This window comes from Mytilus californianus, unplaced genomic scaffold, assembly GCF_021869535.1.
Source record: "Mytilus californianus isolate M0D057914Y unplaced genomic scaffold, xbMytCali1.0.p SCAF_8, whole genome shotgun sequence".
Taxonomy (NCBI): domain Eukaryota; kingdom Metazoa; phylum Mollusca; class Bivalvia; order Mytilida; family Mytilidae; genus Mytilus; species Mytilus californianus.
The window spans coordinates 29039245-29064513 of record NW_026262734.1 but is presented as its reverse complement, the minus strand read 5'-3'; the positions used below and the strand labels follow the sequence as shown (position 1 = coordinate 29064513).

At 31.8% G+C, this 25269-nt stretch overlaps 3 protein-coding genes and 1 long non-coding RNA gene across 4 annotated transcripts in view; 1 reads left to right on the top strand and 3 right to left on the bottom strand.

The window, feature by feature from the left end:
* LOC127710541 (SAGA-associated factor 29-like) overlaps nt 1-25269 on the bottom strand; it is a 48752-nt gene that overhangs the window by 11786 nt on the left and 11697 nt on the right. Inside the window, exons 5-6 of the mRNA XM_052216477.1 lie at nt 24725-24789; nt 12589-12694 (exon numbers count right to left, since the gene is read on the bottom strand). Of these exons, the coding sequence (XP_052072437.1) occupies nt 12589-12694; nt 24725-24789 (171 nt within the window). The remainder of the gene's footprint in view (nt 1-12588; nt 12695-24724; nt 24790-25269) is intronic.
* LOC127710542 (uncharacterized) lies at nt 6675-12594 on the top strand. Its single transcript, XM_052216478.1, has 5 exons — nt 6675-7356; nt 8306-8422; nt 8931-8990; nt 9895-10425; nt 10909-12594. Exons 1-4 carry the CDS (start codon nt 6769-6771, stop codon nt 10033-10035), a joined length of 906 nt encoding a protein of 301 aa, XP_052072438.1. The 5' UTR covers nt 6675-6768; the 3' UTR covers nt 10036-10425; nt 10909-12594.
* LOC127710554 (uncharacterized) lies at nt 15230-17200 on the bottom strand. Its single transcript, XR_007986227.1, has 2 exons — nt 15616-17200; nt 15230-15293 (listed from the first exon to the last, which is right to left on the bottom strand). It is a non-coding gene; the product is annotated as an uncharacterized LOC127710554 (long non-coding RNA).
* On the bottom strand, nt 19205-22689 carry LOC127710546 (uncharacterized). Its single transcript, XM_052216482.1, has 2 exons — nt 22028-22689; nt 19205-20399 (listed from the first exon to the last, which is right to left on the bottom strand). The coding sequence occupies exons 1-2, from the start codon at nt 22110-22112 to the stop codon at nt 20071-20073; spliced, it is 414 nt and encodes a 137-aa protein (XP_052072442.1). The 5' UTR covers nt 22113-22689; the 3' UTR covers nt 19205-20070.

The following is a 25269-nucleotide window of genomic DNA, read 5'->3' as shown; positions in this document are numbered from 1 at the left end:
TATAGATTTGAGAAAGGGTATTATTATGAAGATCAAAAAAGAATTAACAAGGTAAGACACATGATCATCCTTTATTTAGAGTTTGTGAATAATGGCTAGAAACAATTGGTTTCTTTTTTTCATTCTTATAAATATGTTCAATATATAATATACATAAACATGTTATAATTTATATTATCCCCGGCTTAGTATATTTCTAGGAATTTGATTGGTTAATGCACGTCGTTACAAAACCCATAGCCCCTGGGTGTTGCTAACCCATATACCCGGACGTTGCTACCCATTACAACGGGGAACATCACGCACGTTTTTCTTAGTGTCATGGTTGTTCCTTGTGAAATATCGAATTCTGTAGATTATGGATGATGTCTGTAATTAAATATTTAATCAACTTACGATTTTATCTTATTATATCGATCATTTGCACTCATTTTAGTTAATGCATTACTTGGCTGCCACATTGTCAATGAATGGGACTACTGGCCTAGCTATGCAAATGACCCACATTGACGTCACACCGTCTATGATGTAACTCTCACAATATTGAGCGACCCATTCCCGTTTCTCTGTCTCTGGATTAAAAACGTCTTATATTTGACTACCTGTAGGGTTCTACCAAAGGTAGTACCCTACACCCTGTTAAAAATATGTCAAATTCCCAAATTTCAATAAAAGATTTTTAAAAAATGAAAAAAAACTTTGCTTTCAAGTTGTGGTTGAATTTCTCTAAAAATTGCAAGATTTGGACTAAGACCGGGGATAAATTTGTTATCTACGTTCATATCCGTAGATATGGATATTTTAACACCCTTCAGTACCCTGTACACCCTTCGGCTTCGCCTCAGGATGTACTTGGATACTTCAGGGTGTTAAAATATCCATATCTATGGATATGAACGTAGATAACTTATATTGAGAATTGGGTATTAATGGTAGATCTCTTACTAATTTCTGTAACTTTTATATAGACTTGGGATAATTTTCGAGTTTAGATATATTGTGTTGACACTTGTCTGTTGTTGAATACTGTATGTGTAGCACTCTATATGTCTTTTGGTTATTTTTGTAGTTAGGATGGTCTCATTGACATATACCCAAAATATCCTATAGTTACATATAATATGAAGAAATATTTCTCTAATTTGGCAAAAAGAAGATTATTGAGAGGAAAATTTGTAAAGTGTTCTGTGGAACCTAGTGTCATGCCTGTGATTGCTGCTGTCCGTGTAAAAGTGCAAAAAGACTGCAAAAACCTTATTATAATTTTAAAGTACTGAACAAAAAAATTCCAACTTTCATTTCAGATGATATAAATTGTCAAGAAGAAGTTTTTGTGCAAGTGTTATTACACATTTTATGAACATTTGACAAAGTTATTGATTTATAAAAGACTTTTTTAAAAACCCAAGACTATGTAAACCTTAATTGCAAAACAAAAAAAACCAAAGTCCATTTATCAGTTAAATATGGCAAAATGGAGAAAATATTTACAAAGTTTGATCTGGATACTTTCATTTGCTAATCAAAGGCTTCTGTCCAAGTTTTGACAAATTATAGATGTCTAAAAACTTTTAACTTTAGATTGTTTCTAAATAACTGCAGACAAGAGTGTACATGCTGAAATTTCATGCCTGCTTTACTGATTGTAATGGATTTAATGTTGACAGAATTAAAGATAAGAGTTTTACTACAAGTAACATATAAACTAAACATTATCAATGATCCATGACACAAAGGTTATATAAACTTGTGTCGAACAGACATTAGTCTCTGATACATGATTTTTTATTTAAAGTCCCCTACCTGAAGTGGACTTTAGGTTTGCACTCTGTCTGTCTGTCTGATTTGTCAGTCCAGCAAATCAGTTTTCCACACTTTATTTCTTAGTGCTTGAAGATATTGATTTGATATTTGGTATATTGTTTTATCATGACAAGTTACAAATCAAGTATGAATTTTGTTACAGTCTTATGATTTTGTGCAGAGTTATGGTCCTCTGACTTAGAAAATTCACTCAAATAATCAGTTTTCCACACTTTTTTCCATCATGCTTGAAGATATTGATTTGATAATTGGTATATAGTTATTAATAATCATGACAAGTTACAGATCAAGTTAAAAAAAAATTCCTGCCTGATTAGTTTTGATCCTTGGACTTAAAAAATTCACTTAAATAATCAGTTTTCCACACTTTTTTTCATCATAGATACTTGTTATATAGTTTATACCATGACAAGTTATAGATCAAGTTAGCATTTTGTTCCAGTACAATGAATTTTTTTACCGGTAGGGGACACAATTTGTAGTGCATTTTTGTTATTCAATGTTTGCTTGTTTTGTGTTATATCTTGTCTCACTACTTTTTATATGTACCACCTTTGATAAATGTTTAGTATTACCATACATTTTCAATTCTGTTTTCGTATTATGAACAACAAAAATGTGTGCATGGGACACAGATGATGCCCCTGCTTGCATATCATATAAAGTTATAAAGGGACATAACTGAAGAACGGTAAAAGTGACGCCACCCAATTTCGAATTTGATCTGTGTTTTGTGGTAATAAGCATTGTGTATAAGTTTCATAACATTTGGTTGAGGCAAACTAAAGTTAGAGAACGGAAACGAAAAATTCAGCAATTTTTCCATTTGTAAAGGGGCATAACTCTAGAACAGTTATAGTGACGCCACGAAAATTCAAACTTGATCTGTGTTTTGTGGTAATAAGCATTGTGTATAAGTTTAATAAAATTTGGTTGAGGCAAACTAAAGTTATAGAACGGAAACCAACTTTGGGTCGTACGGACGGACGTACGGACAAGGGTAAAACTTAATGCCCCCTCCTCTACGGCAGGGGCATAAAAAATATTTCTGTACTAACAACAAAATTATTTTATTTATAGTAACCTATTTAAGTTATAAGTCCCCTACCGACCAAGTCGAAGGGACTTTAGGTTTGCACTCCTTCTGTCTGTCCATCCGTCAGTCCAGCAAAGCAGTTTTTCGCAATTTTTTTCTTCATGCTTGAAGATATTGATTTGATGTTTGGTGTATTGTTTTATCATGACAAGTTACAGATCAAGTTCCAATTTTGTTTCAGTTTGATGATTTTGTGCTGAGTTATGGTCCTTTTGACTTTGAAAATTCACTAAGATAATCAGTTTTCCGCACTTTTTTAGTCATTCTTAAAGATATTGATTTGATAATTGGTATATTGTTTTATCATGACAAGTTACAGTTCAAGTTTGAATTTTGTTCCAATCTAATGATTTTGTGCAGAGTTATGGTCCTTGGACTTAAAAAATGTACTCAAATAATCAGTTTTCCACACTTTTTTTCGTGATGCGTGAAGATATTGATTTTGAAAATTGATATATATATATATATAGTTTTATCATGACAAGTAACAAATCAAGTTCGAAATTTTTTCTGGTCTGATGATTTTGTGCAGAGTTATGGTCCTGGGACTTAGAAAGTTCACTTAAATAATCAGTTTTCAACACTTTCTTTGTCATGCTTGAAGATATTGACTTGATATTTATATAGTTTACACCATTACAAGTTATAGATCAAGTTAGAACTTTGTTCCAATACAATGAATTTTTAACCGGTAGGGGAGCAATACTCACAGAATACTTGTTTTATCTAACACCATTTTGTCCCAGGTTATAGTTGTCTTTTTGACATTGTTTTACATATTGTATTTATATTCAATGTGTAATGGATCTAATTTATTCGTTCAGTGTATGTTTACTTGTTTTGTAATTGAGTTAAGCTATTTTAATTGATATTTTATAGTGTGTCTTTCTTTGTTGTAATGTTATACTGCTGTTTCAGGTTAGGGTGAAGGCTGGCGCCTGTTAAAACATTCAAACCCGCTGCATTTGTTATCTCCTGTCCTAAGTCAGGAACCTGTTGTTCAGGGCAAATTCGTTTGCACATTTTTTATATAGATATACTGTTGGTTTTTCTGTTTGAATGGTTTTCACTAGTCATTTTAGGGGCCCTTAATAGCTTGCTGTTTGGTGTGAGCCAAGACTCAGCGTTGAAGGCTGTACTTTGACCTATAATGGTTTACGTTTTACAAATTGTGACTTGGATGGAGAGTTGTCTCATTGGCACACATACCACATCTTCTTATATCTATGTACAGCTTAAAAACAATTGATACACCAAATATAGTTGACCTTTTGCTAATATAGCCATGAAAATGAGGTCAAGGTCAGATGATACATGCCAGACAGTCATGCACACCTTACAATCATTCCTTGTACAAAATATAATGGTTAACCAGGAAAACTAAATGTTAACCAAATAAACCATGAAAATGAGGTCAAGTTCAGATGAACCCTGCCAGACAAACATGTATACCTAACAATTATTCTATACATCAAATATAGTTGACCTATTACTTATAGAATCTGAAAAGAGGACAAAACTATAGAAACTTAACATTGTCCAATGAACCATGAAAATGAGTTAAAGGACAAATGATATCTGCCAGATAGACATGCACACCTTAAAATCATTCTATACATCAAATGAAGTTGACCTATTGCTTATACTCTTTGAAAAATGAACCTATTCACATAAATGTAACCTTGATCACTGATCCATGAAATGAGGTCGAGGTCAGGTGAACCCTTTCTGACATATATGAAGACCTTCCTAGGAACACACATATCAAAAATAATTATCCTATTACTCATAAAAAGTGAGAAATTCATATAATAAAAAAACTATACAAAATTTTTAAGCAGTCGCTGAACCACGAAAAATGAGATCAAGGACAATGGTAATAAAGCTTTCAGGATTTGATTAACAAATAGTTTACAGCGCTGCCTCTGCTGGATTGTAATACCTATGTTGTGCATACTGTGACTTATGTCTCAGACAAGACACAAAAAAGAAACCTGTTAATATATCAGGAAAATACAGAAAAATGAAAAAAAAATCATAATTTTGTACTGATTACTGTCTTTTGATCAAAAAGAAGTTTCTGTGAAAGTTATTGATGTTTAAAAAACTAACTTTAACCTCAAAATCTAAACGTTGAAGATGCAGATGGAATCTTTTGCCTTTAATCACAGGCACGACAAAAACACTGTATATATAGTGGTTATTTCAAATATTTTTGTAAATGTATTCTTAGCTGCCAAGTATTACATATTATTTTATATTTGTTTCACATGAATGCTATATAAAAATTGATGAAACAATAATCTATTCCAAACTCCTTAACTGATGAAAAGAGTTACCTTAACTTAGGTCTGAAATACAGGTTATGAAATGATAAGCTAACCTTTAACTCACATTAGAAATTCTTGTAATTTACACCATTTTTTTTTTTTCTTTTTTTGTAGAATATAGATTATACAGCTTTCTTACTCATAGATGCCATAGATGAGGCTTCTAATAAAATAAATCAAATCATGAGGAACCTTGAAGTTATAATAGTTATAACAAGTGTACATTGTGTATTCCTTTTCATTCCGTGTGTTATATTACTATTGCAAAGTTCTTTCAAAACTGAATCATATGTAAAATCTTCAGAACATTTGAAACATTTCAATTCAACAAAGATGAAACAACTAACATATCTTAATTCTTGTAACTCTACTACATGTACAATTTATACTATAGAATTAGAAACTTTAAGATATGACCCTGACAAGCCTGATGACAGTCATTACAGTATTCAACCATATTTTGCCCATTTGAGAATTCATCATTTCAAGGTCTGTTTAGAAAATCTTAATACTGAGACCATATACAAGAGTTATGATACAATGATACTGAAAACAAATCAGGAAAAATCAGGGAATTTAGCCTTCGTTTTAGTTTTACCTATGTCTAAGCCTTATATGCTCATTGACTTGTGCAATTCGATTCTATGGCTTGAATATATAGCTAAAAAGATAGATCCCCATTTGAATTCAAATATCATTATTCCAGACAATTTAAGAGAAATAGTAATGTATGGAGAAAGTGAAGCTTCACCAAAGAACACAGACTTAACAATCAATATTCATAGAAAACAGTGTAATGAAATGAAAGCACATTCCAGGGGACTTAGACATGTTAGAGGGAAAAAATATAATTTACAAATATATTTACCTGTATTTGTTGAAAACAATTCAAAGAAAAACATATTTATTAGTTCAGAAATAGTTCTCAAATATCAACTACTGATAAGAGAACTTCTAATGTGCAAATTTGTTTATATAAATCCTGCTATTCCAATGTCCCTTCTTGTGGCACACTTAATTTTGTCTTCTATCACAATAAATGATGCAGAAGGGAAAAAACTAATGAAGTTTTGGATTCTGAAATATTCATATAATAATGCAGCTGAACGTCTCTTATGGATTTCACATGATGTAGAAAATAATCCAGGTCCTTTACGACAGACATTTTCTGAAAAATTACGACCAGTTACTAAGAAATTATGTACAAAACTTCTAAAAGTCTTTGAAGGAAAACAAGCAAAGAAAAGCCCGAATAATTTGTGGACAACAGAGCCTGCTTTTTATCTGTATGATCATTCTAAAGAAAAGATCTATAGTTGTACATACAAGTCCATAGAAATAGAAGCACTGATAGACATTTTAGTTGCTTGCTGCAAAGAACAAGAATGTGATATAAGTGAGATCTGTAAAGAAGTAACTGCTTGGGGATCATGTGATTTTAACAAGTTGTTTCATTTGCATTTTATCTCAACCACTATAGAAAAAGTAAATGCCATCACATCTAACCTAAAAAGAATTATGCGATATGCAAAAAGAGTTGCAATAGATGAGAAAATGGTAGAACTTGGAATACAATTAAATTATGCATCCTTCCAGATATGGTTATCAATTGATTTTACAGAAGAAGAAAGAAGGAAGGCTGATCTTTGTTGGGAAGCTTGTCGCTACATAACTTCTGCTCTCTGTAAACATGTAAATAAAGAATCCAAAAGGGGAAAGTATACTATTCCACTGGACTGGTCAGCAGAATATGAAAAATTCCAAAAACCATACAACGAAAAGAGTGGTCATGACATCAAAATATTTTTCAAAGACCTTTTAGATTATTATAGTAAAAGAGACCAAGGAAATTGGATACCTCAGGAATTCAAATCATACATTAAAGCATGTGAAGCTTGGATCAAAGATACCAAAAAGCAGGAAGATCTGCTTGAGGAGTATGTTCTTCATCATGATTTAACTATTATAAAGGAAAACCTGAGTCTTCTGCAATCTGATTGTTCTCTTTGTAATGTCACATCAATGTTGGAAGAGAAAGGCATTTACTTGTTGAGTGATAACTGCAGAACATTGAGTTTACAGTCAGATCCTACTTCCACTTCAAGGGTAAGATTCTAACAATGCTTAATTCACTTTACATGTATAGTTAATTGTTTGAGAGTATTGTCATCACTACCGATTTATAAATCAGTTTTGCAAATTTTTAGTTTGGGTTGAATTTTTTGTTGTTTTCAGTTGTGTCAAATATAATCATGATAATCTGCAGTCTTTAAAGGCTCATCAAGATCTCAGCCATTATCAATAACTCATTCAATATATTCAATCTCTTTGAGTTCAAAAGGAATTAGCAGGCCCAATACAGGATTTCTATAAATTTTCCATTGCATTTCAAAATTGATCCTTTGTTATTTGGTTGGAATAAAATGGGGATAATTATATTAATGTTTCTATAAAAAAAAAAAATTTAAGTAACACTTTCAGCAATGTTTGAAGGCAGATAGAGTCGTAAACCTTACACAAATGAAATCAGTTAAATTTATTATTTAATAAAATTTTGGTTGTAACTGGTCCATCACATGATTGACACAGAGTTTTAAGTTGATTTTTTTGGTCCCGTTTTCTATTTCTATTTTGATAACTTTGGTAAACTGCTACTGTCTCTTATTTACTAGTGGTGGTAACCTTGTTTGATAACAGATGGGATCACCAACCATTATTTGTATCATTTAACCAAAGTTTGGATTTTTAGCAGTTGGTCCTTTACATTTAACCAAAGTTTGGATTTTTGCAATTGGTCCTTTACATTTAACCAAAGTTTGGATTTTTTGCAATTGGTCCTTTTCATAACTTTTCTGATTTTTTAATTAAATTTCCAATCTAATTTTGCCAATACGTTCTGTATAAAGCAATAGTGGCCAAATACATTCAGGTAAACCAACATAAAATTGAAATAATCCCCCTCAATGTTTGGTTTTAATTGGCCAAGAGATTTCAGAGGAAAAGATAAATGAAAAAGTTGCATGTTTATATAATTTTAAAAGAGTTTTTTTTGCAGAAAAGAAAAAACCAAGACTCAGAGACCACTGAAAAAACAAAAAATGTGAAGATGCCAAGAAATAATGATGGGATTTCTGAATTGGAAACTGCACAAAAATACAGGGCTGTCCAAAAGGTAAACTAGTTTGAGTATACTATTAAAGAAGGATATCTCTTATATGTTGATCAATTTCAGAACAAGAGTATTTGTCCTTTGTGTAATCTGGATGATTCCAATGTTTTTACAGTATCAATTTAATATTACATTTACTTAGACCTTTACTTCAAAGATCATAATACACTGAATTCTTGACAGATATATATCTTCATTTTCTTATTCACTGAATATTAATTTTGTTTATACAAAAAACAAGAAAAAAACTGGATTAAATAAAACAGCTTTCTATGAACATTGATAAACATGAAAATAAAAAGGAATAATGTACCAATTATATACATTTGCATATCTTTTATATGATTTGTTTTTCTATTTGGCACTGGCTACTCCTGTACTCCTGTCAGCAAAATTAAACTTAGAAATCTGCATCTCAAAAACCCTTAAAACTCTTATTTTGAAAATTGCATGCATTAATTAAATGTATATTTTTATTGACATTCCTTAAACTAAGTCTTAAAATTTTCAGGCTACAGATGCAAAGGTTTCACCTAAAGAAAAAAAGTTGAGGACAGAAATGGAAATATGGGTACGATATAATTTGAGCTACTACATTTTTATTTGCAGCTCAATCAATGAGGTGTGAGGTGTGTTATAATGACTGTGACATTTGGAAATAGATATCTTCATTCTTTTAAGGCATCTACTATTTGTATACACCATAATGCACCATTTTGTTGTTAAATGGGAGTACAAGAGTACTATAAATACTTCTGCTCTCTTTAATTTTGTTTGGCAAGATCGAAAACGAATCTACTAAGATATAATATTATAACACTCAGAAAACATCAATGAACTATACCAATCTACTTGCATTCATGCCACCATATTAATATTGATCAATGTGATTGATTGATTGATTGTTGGTGTTTTAACGCCACTTTTAAGCGCCACTTTTGGACTATTTCGTGGCGGCCAGTTTTTATTGGTGGAGGAAGCCGGAGTGCCTGGAGAAACCATGACCTTCGAAAGGAAAACTGACAATCTTAGTCAATTAAGATTGGAGTCAAGTGCACCTGCATGAGCGGGGTTCGAACTCACAACCTCAGTGTTGACTGGCTAGTGATTATAGTAGTAGAACTACTTAGACCACTTGGCCACCGAGGCCCCCTTGATCAATGTGCTAAAGAGTTTATATGAAAACAATAAACCATCTAAAACAAATGTGTTGAAATTTTCTGAAATTGCAATAATCATGATAATTAACCTTGCATTTTTATTAATTGTCCAACAATCGCAATAATAAACGCACACAAAAAAATTTGAATTTACATTACTGAAACTGGATTTCATTTAGACTTCAAATCATAACTTTAATTTCTAATGATATCAATTGAATTTATAATAAAAAAAATGATGGGATTATTTTATGAGTTGCTTAATAATGGTGTTAATTAACTGACACTAATTTCTGTAAAAATTTGTTATTCAAGATAAAAATTACATTGAATGGAGAACCAATCAAGGTAAAAACTCATGGCTATAAACCTGACTTTTCTACATTCAAAGAGGTACAATATGAAGATGCACAGAAAAAAACAAGAACATGCAAGTTTAGAAGAAACAAAAGATGAGTACCAGCATGAAAATGTGATGCTAAATGAAAATTTAGACGATGAACCAGAGGAAAAAACCAACAATGACATACTTAATCCCACTGGTATAACAAAAGAAAATAATGACTGTGAATATACCATTGAGAATTTTGCCACTTGTGATAAATCTGAAATTTTTGTAAGTGAAATACCAGAACTAGAGGAATATACTGAGATTTCTACTATCAAACCAGTTAATGCTTCAGATGATGAATCTATCCATAACCCATTGCCTGGTTCCTATAAAAATGAATGTATTCAGAAGAGCAGACATTCAACAAAGTGTCCAGTGGAAAGTGAATTGGGTACAGATATGAAGATATCAGGCACATATCAGTCATCTGAGATAAATCAACATTACAACTGCAGGTTATTAGGTTCAATATTTGTTCATTTCATCCATTACTTATTAGTTATGTCAAACTGTAAGCAAAGTGACAAAGTTATTCAAGATTTAAATCTTTCACAGACTTAACCTAAATGTTGACTGCAAGAAAAAGAACCAAGTCCATTTATAAGAACAATTTTGGAAAATGGAGAACAAAATCTAAAGTTTACTTTAGGTGGCCATTTGGTAGCTTCTGTTTATGTTTTTTTCCTGATATTCTATGAAGCAGAAGGTTTACAAAATTTTCTGATGTTCAAAAACTTTTTGCCTCGATTGTTTCTAATTGTAAAACTAGAAAACAAATTGTCCAATACTCTGTAAAAAATTCAAAAATTAAAATAAAATTCCAATTTTTGCTTCCATTTCTATATCTTGTTCACAAAGAACATTCTGTTTAAGATTCAAACACTTCAATGAAGGTTTGTCAAAGTTATTGATGTTTTAAAACTTTAACTTTTTTGCAGTTCACCAGAAATGACTACTGGTATATTATCTCCAGATGCCCATATCAAACAGGCTGTGACAGAAGAAAACTCATCAAATACAGCATCTAATAACAATAACATGAACACTGAATACCATGATGACAAAATGTTTGAGGACATCCCATTGAACAATGATGATTTACAGTCTCTGTTGTCTATCTTTGACAATGGAAACATTATGAACAGTGATTCAACCAATGATTTAATGGATAGCATCTTACCCAACACAGACATGGTGACCAGAGGGAGAAGAAGTTCTATGAATGGACAATCATATAATGATGACGATAATCTTATCACAGATCAACCTTTTGACTTCTCAGATATAGACTTTTTATATTTTGAAAATTACAAACTATATATAAAAGAGCTTATTCATTTATTATTTTGTTGGTGTCAATTTTGTGGTTGGAGAAATATTTGCTTTTTAATTAAATTTAGTTTTTTTATTATAAGTTCCTATCAAGTAACTTAAAATTTGTACTTAGTCAGATATCGTAATTCTGGTTTCTCCAAAATCCCTTATATATTTAAGAAAGGCATCAAACAAATCCACAGTATCTGAAACTTGTGAAATTTTGCAACCTCCTGCTATCCTATGTTTCATTACATTTTTATATGTCTAAATTGCCACATAAGTGTTCTGTACTTCATTTGTCTACTCTAGTTGAGCTGATTTTTTTACCTAGTCATTAATTAAAGAAGATTTTAAAATCAAGTAAATGATCATGATCTCAGAACAAAAATGTCTCTTGACTTATAACCAGCTCCTGCTATCCTATGTTTCATTACATTTTTATATGTCTAAATTGCAACATAAGTGTTCTGTACTTCATTTGTCTACTCTAGTTGAGCTGATTTTTTTACCTAGTCATTAATTAAAGAAGATTTTAAAATCAAGTAAATGATCATGATCTCAGAACAAAAATGTCTCTTGACTTATAACCAGCTTATATCTTTATTTTTAACATGTATAATCCAATAATACAATATCCGTATACATTGACCCCTTTGGTAAAATCATTCCAAATAGTCTCCAATGAAGCACCTAGAGGATATGTATAACAAAATTCCCATAGGGGCCAGTGGGTATAGGTATTTTTGTTCCCTGTTGTAGATTGTACATATGTTGCATTGTTTTATATTATATTGATTTCTTCTTTAAGTGGTTAAAATTTTCCTCCATCTTTATTTTGCTGCAATAATTTTTAAGATTAAAGAAGACTTTGTCTCAATATGTCTCCATACTTAAGGGTCATTTAATGTATAATTTTCAGGATTTTAGACAAGAACTACATGTAGTAGCCAGTTTACACTGATCAGGTAGTTGATACTACTGAAGGATATTTAATTTATCCAAAATATTCATTGGTTTTGTATTTTTAAAATATTTAATATTCATATATTTTGTTATTTTTTGTGTTGTATGCTTTTAAGACATTTGTTTTATCTATTTTTATAAGGAATTGTATCTATGATATATTTGGACATTTTATAAGGGTTTGCTTGGCCGTAAAAACAGAGTGTTCAAACTATTTTTACAGAAATGTTTCATATTCCTTATTCAGTGCTCATATCTATCTGAAAATAAGACCTATAAAATATTCAATAAGTTTTTACCTAGTAATAATAAGTACACCTTTCATCATCAAAACTTACTTTTCTCCAGGCTTGCTAACCCACAATGGCAGTGTGCTGGCATTCTGTTGTAACATAGACATAAGTACACCCCTTCTCATTATAGGCTTAGGTCTATCTGAATCAGCTGAAAATAACATAGCAACAACATTACCTCATGTAGGGCAAATTCTTACTCTTAAGAAGTGCAGAAGTACACTCTTACCCTTATTTGTTTGTCCTTTTCACTATATTGAGCTGTTTAATACAACTGAATGATCGTCTGAAAAAATAATAATGAAAAAAACATCCATATTGGAAAAAAAAAATCATTAAAAAAGTCAATGTTCAACAGATTCAGCCATTAAATTTAGTTGATTTACAAGTAGTAAATTTTCACAGTTTTGACTCTAAAGAAAAGCTTGGAATGCTGTAGTGAATAAGAACGATGAAGATGCAGAATAGTATTTAGTTGTTTAACATATAGGTTGATATAAGAATGGTGTTTAGTTGTTAAATACAGGTTGATAAAAGAATGCTGTCTAGTTGTTGAACATTTTATGTTTTTAATTAATACTTGAAACATTATTATGTTATTTATTGAAAAGTAAATAAAACCTTTCATTATAATCAGTTAATGTTGGTCAGGGTAATTAAATTCTTGGAAGGTGAATTGTCCCATTGGATAAATACAATTGCTATTGTCCTCTGTTGGGATCATTCAACTTATATATCAGATATCAACAAACCATATGTATTTAGAGAATCTGACAAAACTTTACACATACTTTTTGATTTATGAAACATTTTATGTCAAAATCTGATTTGTAAATGATAGCAGAAAGGCATATCACTTAGATTTGTTATATATCATGTATATATATCTTCATTTTTATGTTAAGTCTGTTCTTGTAAATAGTAGTAGAAAGCATATCACTTAGTTTTGTTAAAACATTCCTTTTTACAATGAGAACTTTTATTGTACATCTTAGATAATTTTCCGATAGTTTTCTTAGAATGAAAAACTAGAGTAAAACTTCATTGAACAAAATGTAAAGGGTTTTATTTTAGAATGAAATCAGCTTGTGAAATTAGGAAATGAAGTTATGTTTTATTGTTTTCATTTGAACCTTGCACAAATTTGTCAGTGTACAGTCAACTTTATAAAATCTGTGTAGCTTTTAAATTGACCTGAATACTGTCTTGATGGTTGTGTATTGGCTACAATGAATGACAGTCAATGATGGTTAGAAATATTTGTAATGTTTGCTTTTCTGCAATCTTTAGCTTTTAAAAAGATGTTAAAAAAATGTATAAAAAATATTGAATGAGTAATCGTTAAATGTTTTATTACTATCTTTTTAAATAAAAATTGTAATTGTTTTGTTTAAATTATTTACTGTACAGTAATAAGCTTTGTGTATAATCAAACGAAGAATTACCAACTATCATTAATTCGGAGGTATTCTTTGTGTGTTTATCTCTCAGAAGTTTTATCAGCTTAACTTTTAATTAAATATCATTGATATTAAAATAATTGGGAGACATAGGCACAAAACTTTCAAGCAAGTTGGTCCAGGGACACAATTATGATTTTTTCATTTTCGTTGTCAACAAATATTTTCTCTAGTGGGGACAGTGTATAATTTCCATATTTTTCATATACCTTTAAAATTTATTTCTTTATATTTTATGCATAAAATAGTAAGTAGGGTAATGAAATAACAAATGCATATGTAAACAAGAATGTGTCCATAGTACACAGATGCCCACTCACACTATCATTTTCTATGTTCAGTGGACCGTGAAATTAGGGTCAAAACTCTAATTTGGCATCAAAATTTGGTTCTGTTGAAGTCTGAAGCTATCAATCTGAACTATAGACCCCTTTAACATAAAATTGTTCATATTTTGAGTTGAGTTCTGAGTTTTGACTATAGTTTGAATATAATTTGTACCAAAATGAGGACACTACACTGTAAAATTCTTATTTAGAAAACACAGGTGGAATGTTTTTTAATTTGCATTTATTGCAAGATTGCTATGCCAGAGCAAAATGTCCCACCCTGTGTAAATGAGGAGTGAAGTTGTCTGTTCAGTTCAGAACTGTAGAAAAGGAACATAGATTTCCATATAAAGTGTATTTGGAGTTTTTGTATTTGTTCTTATGCGCTATAGTCAAAACATAATGTCATAGTGGCTCAACAGTAAATAATAAAATGCTCCACTGAGCGCAGCTTGATACGACCGCAGAGGTCGAACCCTGAACAGTTGGGGCAAGTATGGCACAACATTCAAGCTTGATACAGCACCAAATTTGGATTGTGATTAAATATTTGACACAGCATAGGTTTCTGACACAGAATGAATGTGGTCTAAGTACTTAAAAAATTTTAATTTACCTATTCAAACCATATCATTATTATTTGCTTTTATATATAAATCAGAAATAACCAATTTGAAATGGAAAATTTTAAAGGAAAAAAAGGGAAAAAAAATCCCCTCCCCTCCCCGAAATTTTTTGAACCCCCTTATGATTCATCACCCCCAAACTCAATCCCAGCCTTCCCTTTGTGGCATGGTACCTTGCAGTACAATTTCAGAGAGATCCATACACTTGAACACAAGTTATTGTCTGGAAACTAGAAAAATGCTTGTTTTTTGGCCCCTTTATGGCCCCAAATTCCTAAACATTTAGGGCAATTACCCCCAAACTCAAACCCAGCTTTCCCTTTGTGATATGGAACCTTGTAGTACAATTTCATAAAGATCCATACATTAACACACAAGTTATTGTCCTGAAACTAGAAAAATGCTTGTTTTTTGCCCCTTTTTGGCCCCTAATTCCTAAAATTTTGAGGCAATTACCCCCAAAATCAATCCCAGCCTTCCCTTTGTGATATGGTACCTTGCAGTACAATTTAAGAGAGATCCATACACTTGAACACAAGTTATTGTCTGGAAACTAGAAAAATGCTTAATTTTGGTCCCTTTTTGGCCCCTTATTCCTAAACGTTTTGGGCAATTACCCCCAAACTCAATTCAAGCTTTCCCTTTGTGATATGGAACATTGTAGTACAATTTCAGAAAGATCCATACACTTACACACAAGTTATTGTCATGAAACTAGAAAAATTCGTAAGGGTTCCGCGGAACCCAGTGTCTCGCCTACTTCTGCTGTTAATCACAGGCTCAACAAAAATGAGGAAAAAAATTAATAAAAATATTCCTCTCTATACTATCTTTTGATTGTAAGTAGCTTCTGTCCAAGTTTGGTAAAAATCCAGGATAGTTTATGAATCTAATAAATGTTTTAAAATAAAAACTTAAACTGCAGACTGTTATGTAATGTTAACTGGAAGAAAAACGAAGTCCATTTATAAGTAAAATACGGAAAAAATGGAACAAAATTTTAACAAAATTTCCTTTTAGATACTAGCTTTTAATCATAAACAAGCTTCTTTCTAAGTTTGGTACAAATCCAGGATAGTTCAAGAAAGTTGTTAAAATTTTAAAAACTTTAACCGCAGAGTGAATGTAATGTTAACTGGCAGAATCAAAGCGCGAAAGCGCTGTAAAGGCAGTTAATTACAGGTTGTGTGTATTTTTTATCCAGTTATATCATTATCTTGCATAGTACATTGTACTTATCAGAGGTGGCTTTCAGTATTTAAGATTTAGAGTTCTCTAATGATATTGAACAAGTTTTATGAATGTCATATTCTGAGCACTATATGAAGGCGATTGTTCTCACTTGTTTATGAACTAGTGCATTATGTCCAGTTTGTACCTTTTTTATCTATGTTTATAGTCAAATACTGTTTAAAATAGTTTGGCATTTTCTTTTTAGTAATAAGTAAATGTTATCAACTGTATTTTATTCAACTTTGCAAATGTGGTTTGTTACTGGTAAGTACAATGTATGGATGATAGTTGTTTCATTGGCAATCATAACACATCTCCTTATTTATATAATGATCTATATTCAACGACCTCAGGTACAAAAAAAATGTATGTAACTAAACTATGATGGGAAACCTTTGACTTCTTTCTTTAATATAAACTTTTGATTTGGTACCATAGAACTATGTAGAATAAATGTACATTGCAACATGTCAACTCTTTCAATGACAATACTTTTTTTAGAAACTATAACTCCAAGCAAAATTACATTTCCAAGTATAAAGTAATTTATGAATGAAACAAGAGTGCACACGATGAAATGTCTCGCCTTCTTTACTAATCATTGATATTATGTTGATAGTCCTAAATATAAAGCTTTATTACAACTGTCACATAAACTTAACATTAACCAAGTAAATTAAACATTGACCAATGAACCATGAAAATGAGGTCAAGGTCAGATGAACCATGCTAGGCAGGCATGTACAGCTAACAATTCTTCCATACAACAAATATAGTTGACCTATTGCTTATAGTTTAAGAAAAACAGACCAAAACACAAAAACTTAAAACTGAGCAATGAACCTTGAAAATGAGGTCAAGGTAAAAAAAAACCTGCGTGACTGACATATAGATCATAAAATATTTCCATACACCAAATATAGTTGAACTATTGCATATAGTATTAGAAAAAAAGACCAAAACTCAAAAACTTAACTTTGACCACTGAACCGTGAAAATGAGGTCAAGGTCAGATGACACCTGCCAGCTAGACATGTACACCTTACAATCATTCCATACACCAAATATAGTAGACCTATTGCATACAGTATAAGAAAAACAGACCAAAACACAAAAACTTAACTATAACCACTGAACCATGAAAATGAGGTCAAGATCAGATGACACCTGCCAGTTGGACATGTACACCTTACAGTCCTTGCATACACCGAATATACTAGACCTATTGCTTATAGTATCTGAGATATGGACTTGACCACCAAAACTTAACCTTATTCACTGATCCATGAAATGAGGTCGAGGTCAATTGAAAACTGTCTGACGGGCATGAGGACCTTGCAAGGTATGCACATACCAAATATAGTTATCCTATTACTTATAATAAGAGAGAATTTAACATTACAAAAAATCTTAACTTTTTTTTCAAGTAGTCACTGAACCATGAAAATGAGGTCAAGGACATTGGGCATGTGACTGACGGAAACTTCGTAACATGAGGCATCCATATACAAAGTATGAAGCATCCAGACCTTCCACCTTCTAAAATATAAAGCTTTTAAGAAGTTAGCTAACGCCGCCGCCGGATCACTATCCCTGTCGAGCTTTCTGCGACAAAAGTCGCAGGCTCAACAAAAAGGAGTTCTTAATTAAGTAATAAACTGATTCGCTGAGCGCAGCTGGATAGACCCACAGAGGTCCAACCCTGAACAGTTTGGGCAAAAATGGACACAATATTCAAGCTTGATACAGGTCTGAATTTGGATTGTAATTAAATATTTGACATATTATAGTTTCTGAATAAATGTAGTCAAAGAACTTGAAATCGGTTATATGAATTGAATTTATATTCAATTAAAGATTTCTTGCTGTTGTGCAATACACTGTGCTGTTGCGCAATACTTAATAAATCTGTTGCCAGACTATAAACAAATAAAGTTCAATTTCTTCTCAATGTCATATTTGAAATTTATGAAAATCAATAGGGAGATTACATCAATAGCTATAAATAATTCACCAAAGTTTCATGTGAACTGCTTAAAGCATTTTTGAGTTGTTGTCCAAAAACTGGAAAATCCCCCCTTTTTTAATGAATAAAACCCCATAACTCAGAAATGTAAAATCTTAAATTGATAAAATTCTAGAGGGAGCTTACGGATCGATAATTTAGTCTTAGATGCAAGATTTTTTTATCAGTTGTTTGTGGCTTTGAACTAGCTGTCAGTAAATGCGAGTACTCTCAGATCTGTACTTAGTGTCTTTTTGTTATTTGGATGTACAACTACCCGGCCACGTCCACTTGTATTTGTATTTATCCATCTGATGAGTTAAGTCTCTTTCAACTGATTTTTATAGTTCGCTCTTATATTGTACTGTTACACCACTGTCCCAGGTTAGGGGGTGGGTTGGGATCCCGCGAACATGTTTAACCCCACCACATTCTGTATGTACATGTATGTGCCTGTCCCAAGTCAGGAGCCTGTAATTCAGTGGTTGTCGTTTGTTTATGTGTTGCATATTTGTTATTCGTTCATTTTTTTGTACATAAATTAGGCCGTTAGTTTTCTTGTTTGAATTGTTTTACATTGTCATTTCGGGGCCTTTTATAGCTCACTGTGCGGTATGTGCTTTGCTCATTGTTGAAGGCCGTACTGTGACCTATAGCTGTTAATTTCTGTGTCATTTGGTCTCTTGTGGAGAGTTGTCTCATTGGCAATCATACCACATCTTCTTTTTTATATCTACATCAACAGATATAAACAATTCACCAAAGTCAAGGTGAGACAACAAAACTTAGTTGTAAGATCTCTGAAATTTTTTACATGGTACAAGTTTTTCTAATTGTTGGAGATTGTATGGTGACAGTAACACCTGTAACTGCTTAACCCATTTCTTATGCACTTTGGTTCGATAAACTCACTGAAAATCATACCACATCTCCTTATTTTTATATGCATTACAATTTACATGTGCATGTAATTGTAAATAATATTTTTATATATATATCAGAACAAACTTCATTGCGTCACTTTTATTTATGCATCCTTTGGCACAATACAAGTTCTAAAATTACACAACATAAAACAACTAAATGTTATTTCAGATGAAAGTTTTGTTTCAGTTCCATTCATAGGATTTATTAGAATTTTGTATGTTTTGCCAAGTCCAATAATTAGCTCTACATGTATGTGCACGTGTTAATTGGAGACTTTTCTATCCCGTATAAGAGTTTTGGAACTAATTCTGTTTCTTTTTTTGAAAAAAGTGAGCAAACAAATCTTGCACATTTAAACCTTTGTCTGCCATCACACTGTCACCTGGATCACATAATTGAACTATTCTACATCTTTCAACTATTTCACAGTCACTGGTACAACCAACATATGCATTAGAGACATAGTTGACTAAACCACCAGGTGTCGAACATACAAGTATTTTCAGTGTTTCTGTTTTTATATGATGAAAAGGTTGCCTGAGCTCTAGGAGCTTTAGGTTTTATCACAGGATATTCTGTGCTGTCAATAATAATCCACCAGTTGTAGGAAACTTTAATTTGAAGTTGGATGGCGAAAAATACCTGACTAAACCACTAAATGGCCAAGTGTTAGCCTCACGCCACTGTTTAGACATAAAAACAATCCATGTTTACACAATATTCTTAACACTAGTTTCAATCTAGAATCTTGACAGTTCAAAGTTGGTTGTATAATGCATCAATTTCATCAAAGTCATAAAAAAACTGATTTTCAAATGACACCCTATCAATTTGAAAATATATGTATCTCAAACAATGTGCTGTTGGACCAAGTGTGGTCAAAACAAATAAAAATTTAGTATACAACTCTAAACCAGTATAAAAATGCATGGCTGTGTCGCGTGTCTTCATTTCAAAATTCTCTGCTGAAAATATACCGTAGGCATTGATGGTGTTTGCGTAATTCCATCTGTGAAGCTCAACATTAGCTCGGCAGTTGGTGGTGGACAGTCATAAATCCTGTCTGCAGTATGAATTACTTTTTCAGGAAAACCAACTTTACAATCAAAACTTTCCTCTAGATTTCTACTACAATATTCATCAAGTTTAGTTCTTTTGTTTTCACAGGAAACTGCCCTGATTTTTCTTTTTGCGGACGATTCAGTCTCTTGCTTGGTCCAGGAAAATAGGCTGGGATTGGCAGTAGACTTAAGTCTCTGTATGGTGGGTTTGTGCCCTGAAAAAGGTTATAAAACATTAGTTTTTTGATTATTAAATGAACTTCCATTAGCAATGCATACTTTGTACGGAAGCAAGTTAACTCGTACCATTGTAAACTCGTACCACGTAAACTTTTACCAAAAAAGTTAACTCGTACCAACGTAAACTCGTACCACTGGGAAGTTTTACCAATCAGAACTTGTACCATTAAAAATATATTCAAAAATACGAATGTTTTATGATTTTTTTTTTTGGTAAACTAAATAAAAAAAGTTGTATTACTTGAATTTTATACTAGATTTTAATGAAAACTTAGACAAAAATACGAATGTTTTATGATTATTTTTTTTTTAAGCTTTATACAAAAAATTAAAATATCTTTGAAATTTATACCAGATTTTAATGAAAACTTAGACAAAAATGTGAATGTAATTTCTTAATTACCATGCTAATAAATATATTAAATTCCTTTGATTGTGTGATTATTGGTTGATTATTAACTAATCAACTTGTTTTTTTTTATCTTTAACTAATCAACTTGTATAATCATATAAGCATGGTCATATTCTGCTGAAATGTGCTGAATATTGTATAAAAATAAATTTCATACTTTCTAACTGTTGGTCATAAACAATTTTAAACCTTTAAAACACAATCAATAAATTCTTTCATTAAATAAAATTCCTTTAAGAAACAATAGAAAAATACCCAAATCTATTCAATGTTACTGATTTGGAATGATTAAAAATTAAATCAAATAGTTGTCAGTAAAAGTTTAAAAAAGAGTCAATTCAAGGGAGACAACAAAGCCAATCTGCCACGGTTTTCTCTATCCAATTAGACAAGGAAAATTAGCTACAAATTGGTTATTGTAATTTCAAATTATATACATTTTACAGACTTAAGAGGTATTGAGCGAAATTAAAGTATATATTCATCATTAAACACCATTTGAATTCATTTAAATAAGTTGGTACGAGTTTACAATGGTATGAATTTACCGTGGTACGAGTTAGCAGTGGTACGAGTTTGCATTGGTACGAGTTTTTGTTTAGTGGTACGAGTTGACATTGGTACGAGTTTACAATGGTACGAGATAACTATAATTCCTTTGTACTACCTGGCAAAATATTAACTAGATTTATTCATTACAATCTGGATAAAACTATGTTAGCCTGATTCAATGTACATCAAAATGTATGTTACAATGTATGTAAATCCAAAGGACAAACAATGAGAGACGTATGCAACAAACATACATTGTTTGTACCTAAATAACTATAATATAGATGAGAGCATGTCATTGTTTTGTTCCTGTTAACATTGTCATTGATATTTTTCAAGAAAGTCTATGAGGCATAGCTTATGCATTCCTGTCATTACTACATTAGCATAATTACTGCTAAAATAATTCTCAGTATGATATACCTCTTGTAAGAAATCATTATAATTGTAGCAAGCACCAAAAAATCTCAAACAGATCACATTGAAGCGTAATCCAAAAAATTATGACGTCTTAAATCATGTGAATTAACCACCCCCTTTTATTCTAAAACGATAATTGCGGTTGTAAACAGACTTTGGTTTATTCGCATGGCGATTACATATTTAACTATATATTTTAAAAAGAAAATAGAGTTTTACCATAAATAGTTTCCTGCACGTAGTCTATTTCAGTAAAATGTGCCTTGCAAACAACAGCTGATTGAGATGGACTCCACGATTTCATCGTGTTCTCGTCCAATCTGCGTATGGGCCATGGCGTTGATCCAACTTTTCCTTCTTTTTAAGTCATTTGGAAATGCATGTCCTCCTCTTAAATGACATCCAGGTACACAACAACAAGTACTTGGCATCGTTAATTAAAAATGCAACTGTAATAGTTGCACAGTGCAGAAACCGGAAGTTGAAGTACAGGATCGGCTACCACGGCGCCACCTATTCAGGAACGATAATTTGCTACTTTATAAAACTGCGAAATAACAATAACGTTAGACGGGTTCGCGTGCATAAACAGAAATGCGCTTTCAATTGTATAATATAATTCATGTTCAGTCGACCTTTAATTATTATATCAACGACTGAAATGATTTATAAACATCTAGATTGCAGATAACACTCGAAATTAACCCGACCTCTTTCCACACGGAATTCAAATAATTCTAGTTTGTCAATCGGTTGACTGCTTATAATGTAAAATACAAATATATCAAAAGTTTTTAAAACTAACAAAACACAATGATCGTTTCTCTATTTCCCAATGTAAATGAAATGAGACAAAAAACATTTTATACCACAATAAGAAGAGGAGAGAATCAACATTTTCCGGATCTACTTGGGCCCTAATGACCCCCCACGTAGATAAGTTGGATATCGCGGTAAGAAATATTAACACGGCAACTAGAAAGGCATTAAAGCACTGCCTTTAAAAACTAAGTCCATTTATAAGTAAAATATGAAAAAAATGGAATTCTTTTTTTTACAAAATTTACTTCTGGATACTATCTTATGATCACAAACAAGCTTCTTTCCAAGTTTGGTACAAATCCAGGATAGTTTAAGAAAGTTATTAAAATTTCAAAAACTTTAACCACAGAGTGAATGTAATGTTTCCTGGCAGAAAAACTAAGTCCGTTTATAAGTAAAATACGGAAAAAATGGAATTTTTTTTTTACAAAATTTACTTCTGGATACTATCTTATGATCACAAACAAGCTTCTTTCCAAGTTTGGTACAAATCCAGGATAGTTTAAGAAAGTTATTAAAATTTCAAAAACTTTAACCACAGAGTGAATGTAATGTTTCCTGGCAGAAAAACTAAGTCCATTTATAAGTAAAATACCGTAAAAATGGAATTTTTTTTACAAAATTTACTTTTGAATATTATCTTATGATCATAAACAAGCTTCTGTCCAAGTTTGGTAGAAATCCAGGGTAGTTTAAGAAAGTTATTAAAATTTCAAAAACTTTAACCACAGAGTGAATATTTGTGGACGCCGCCGCCGACGACGACGGAATGTAGGATCGCTATGTCTCGCTTTTTCGACAAAAATGCATCTTTTTTGCCCCTAATTCCTAAAACTTTGAGGCAATTACCCCCAAAATCAATCCCAGCATTCCCTTTGTGATATGGAACCTTGTGGTACAATGTCAGAGAGATCCATACACTAACACACAAGTTATGCCTGGAAGTTACAAAAAGGCTTATTTTTGGCCCCTAATTCCTTAACTGTTAGTACCATAACCCCCAAAATCAATCCCAACCTTCCTTTTGTGGTATTGAACCTTATGGTAAAATTTCATAGAGATCCATTCACTTCAACTGAAGTAAGAGTGTGAAAACCAATGTGTCTCCGGACGACGACGAGTACGCCGACGCCAATGTCATACCAATATACGACCGCAAAATTTTTTTGCAGTCGTATAAAAATAGTAAGTTGCCCATTTCTCCCATAAAATGGTGGGATCATAATGACAGTACAATATGGTCATTAACATATGATTGCAAACGATTCTACCAAGTATGAGAGCTTTCTGTCAAAGGATCAAGTATCACTGTGGTAGGATAGTAAAAATAAAACGTTGAAGAACAGGAATCCAATCCAAATGACAGCCTAACATGGTCAACTACATATAATAGCAAACACAATCGTAGAAAGTTTGATGGATGAATGTATGGCTGTTTAATGTCCAGTGGCAAGTTAAATGCATATTCAGAACGAGAACATGTTAATGTAATATGAATATGGACCCTGCTTTGTACTAGACTGACACACTGAGTTGAATTTTTTACGTGCTAGTTCACAAGGTAACAGACCACATCAAGATTTTCCAGCCTTATCCACATACATTATTCTGACTCCCAGCTGACCAGTCTTTGCTGTTACTCCTTAATGCTGCCTGCCTATAGCTAGCCAAGAAGCAGCAATTACTAATTTTAAAAGCTTTGGTATGACCCAATAGGGGATTGAACCTACAATCTCTGATCCTACTACGAGACCACATGTGCAGTTGGGGCAAGTTTGAGAGCTATTTGTCATATTATGTCAGAAGAACTGTGTTTAAAAAGTGTCATTGTGGTACAAAGGTAATAATAAATAAGAGTCCAATAGCTCCCATAAAAATGTTCATATTAAAATGACATTATATATATAGCCAACTACACATGATGGCAAACAATCCAAGTAAGTATGAGAGTTTTCTGTCAAAAGGTCTCAGAGGAGTTGCATTCACAATGTGTCTTCCTTTTGGAGGAGTTGGGTTTACAAAAAGTTTCGGTCAGACAGAAAGACGGACTGATTTTATGTGTTATTTTTAACATATGTTATAGGCAATACAAACCAATTCTCCTTTGTTCTCTGATAGACTTTATCTCTGATATCTTATCTAAAGCTTTCCTTAAAAGTCTGAAAAGAAAAGAGAAATTATTCGAAATGTTAATGAATGAAATTGGAATAAAGTATCAAAGTCAATTTGAATATTTGCAACACTTCAAAATCACAGATGTTAATTTACACATTTTATACAGAAGCCAACGTTGATAATGAATTAAATTTCTCTCTCATTCATAATAAAAAGAATGTCTGAAAAACAAATAACATTTATAAATAAAATGCTCCGCTGGGGCGCAGCTTGATACCGCAGAGGTGGAACCCTGAACAGTTGGGGCAAGTATGGACACAACATTTAAGCTTGATACAGCACTGAATTTGGATTGTAATTAAATATTTGACACAGCATAGGTTTCTGACACAGAATGAATGTGGTCTAAGAACTTAAAAAAATTTTAATTTACCTATTCAAACCATATCATTATTATTTGCTTTTATATATAAATCAGAAATAACCAATTTAAAATGGAAAATTTTAAAGAAAAAAAAGGAAAA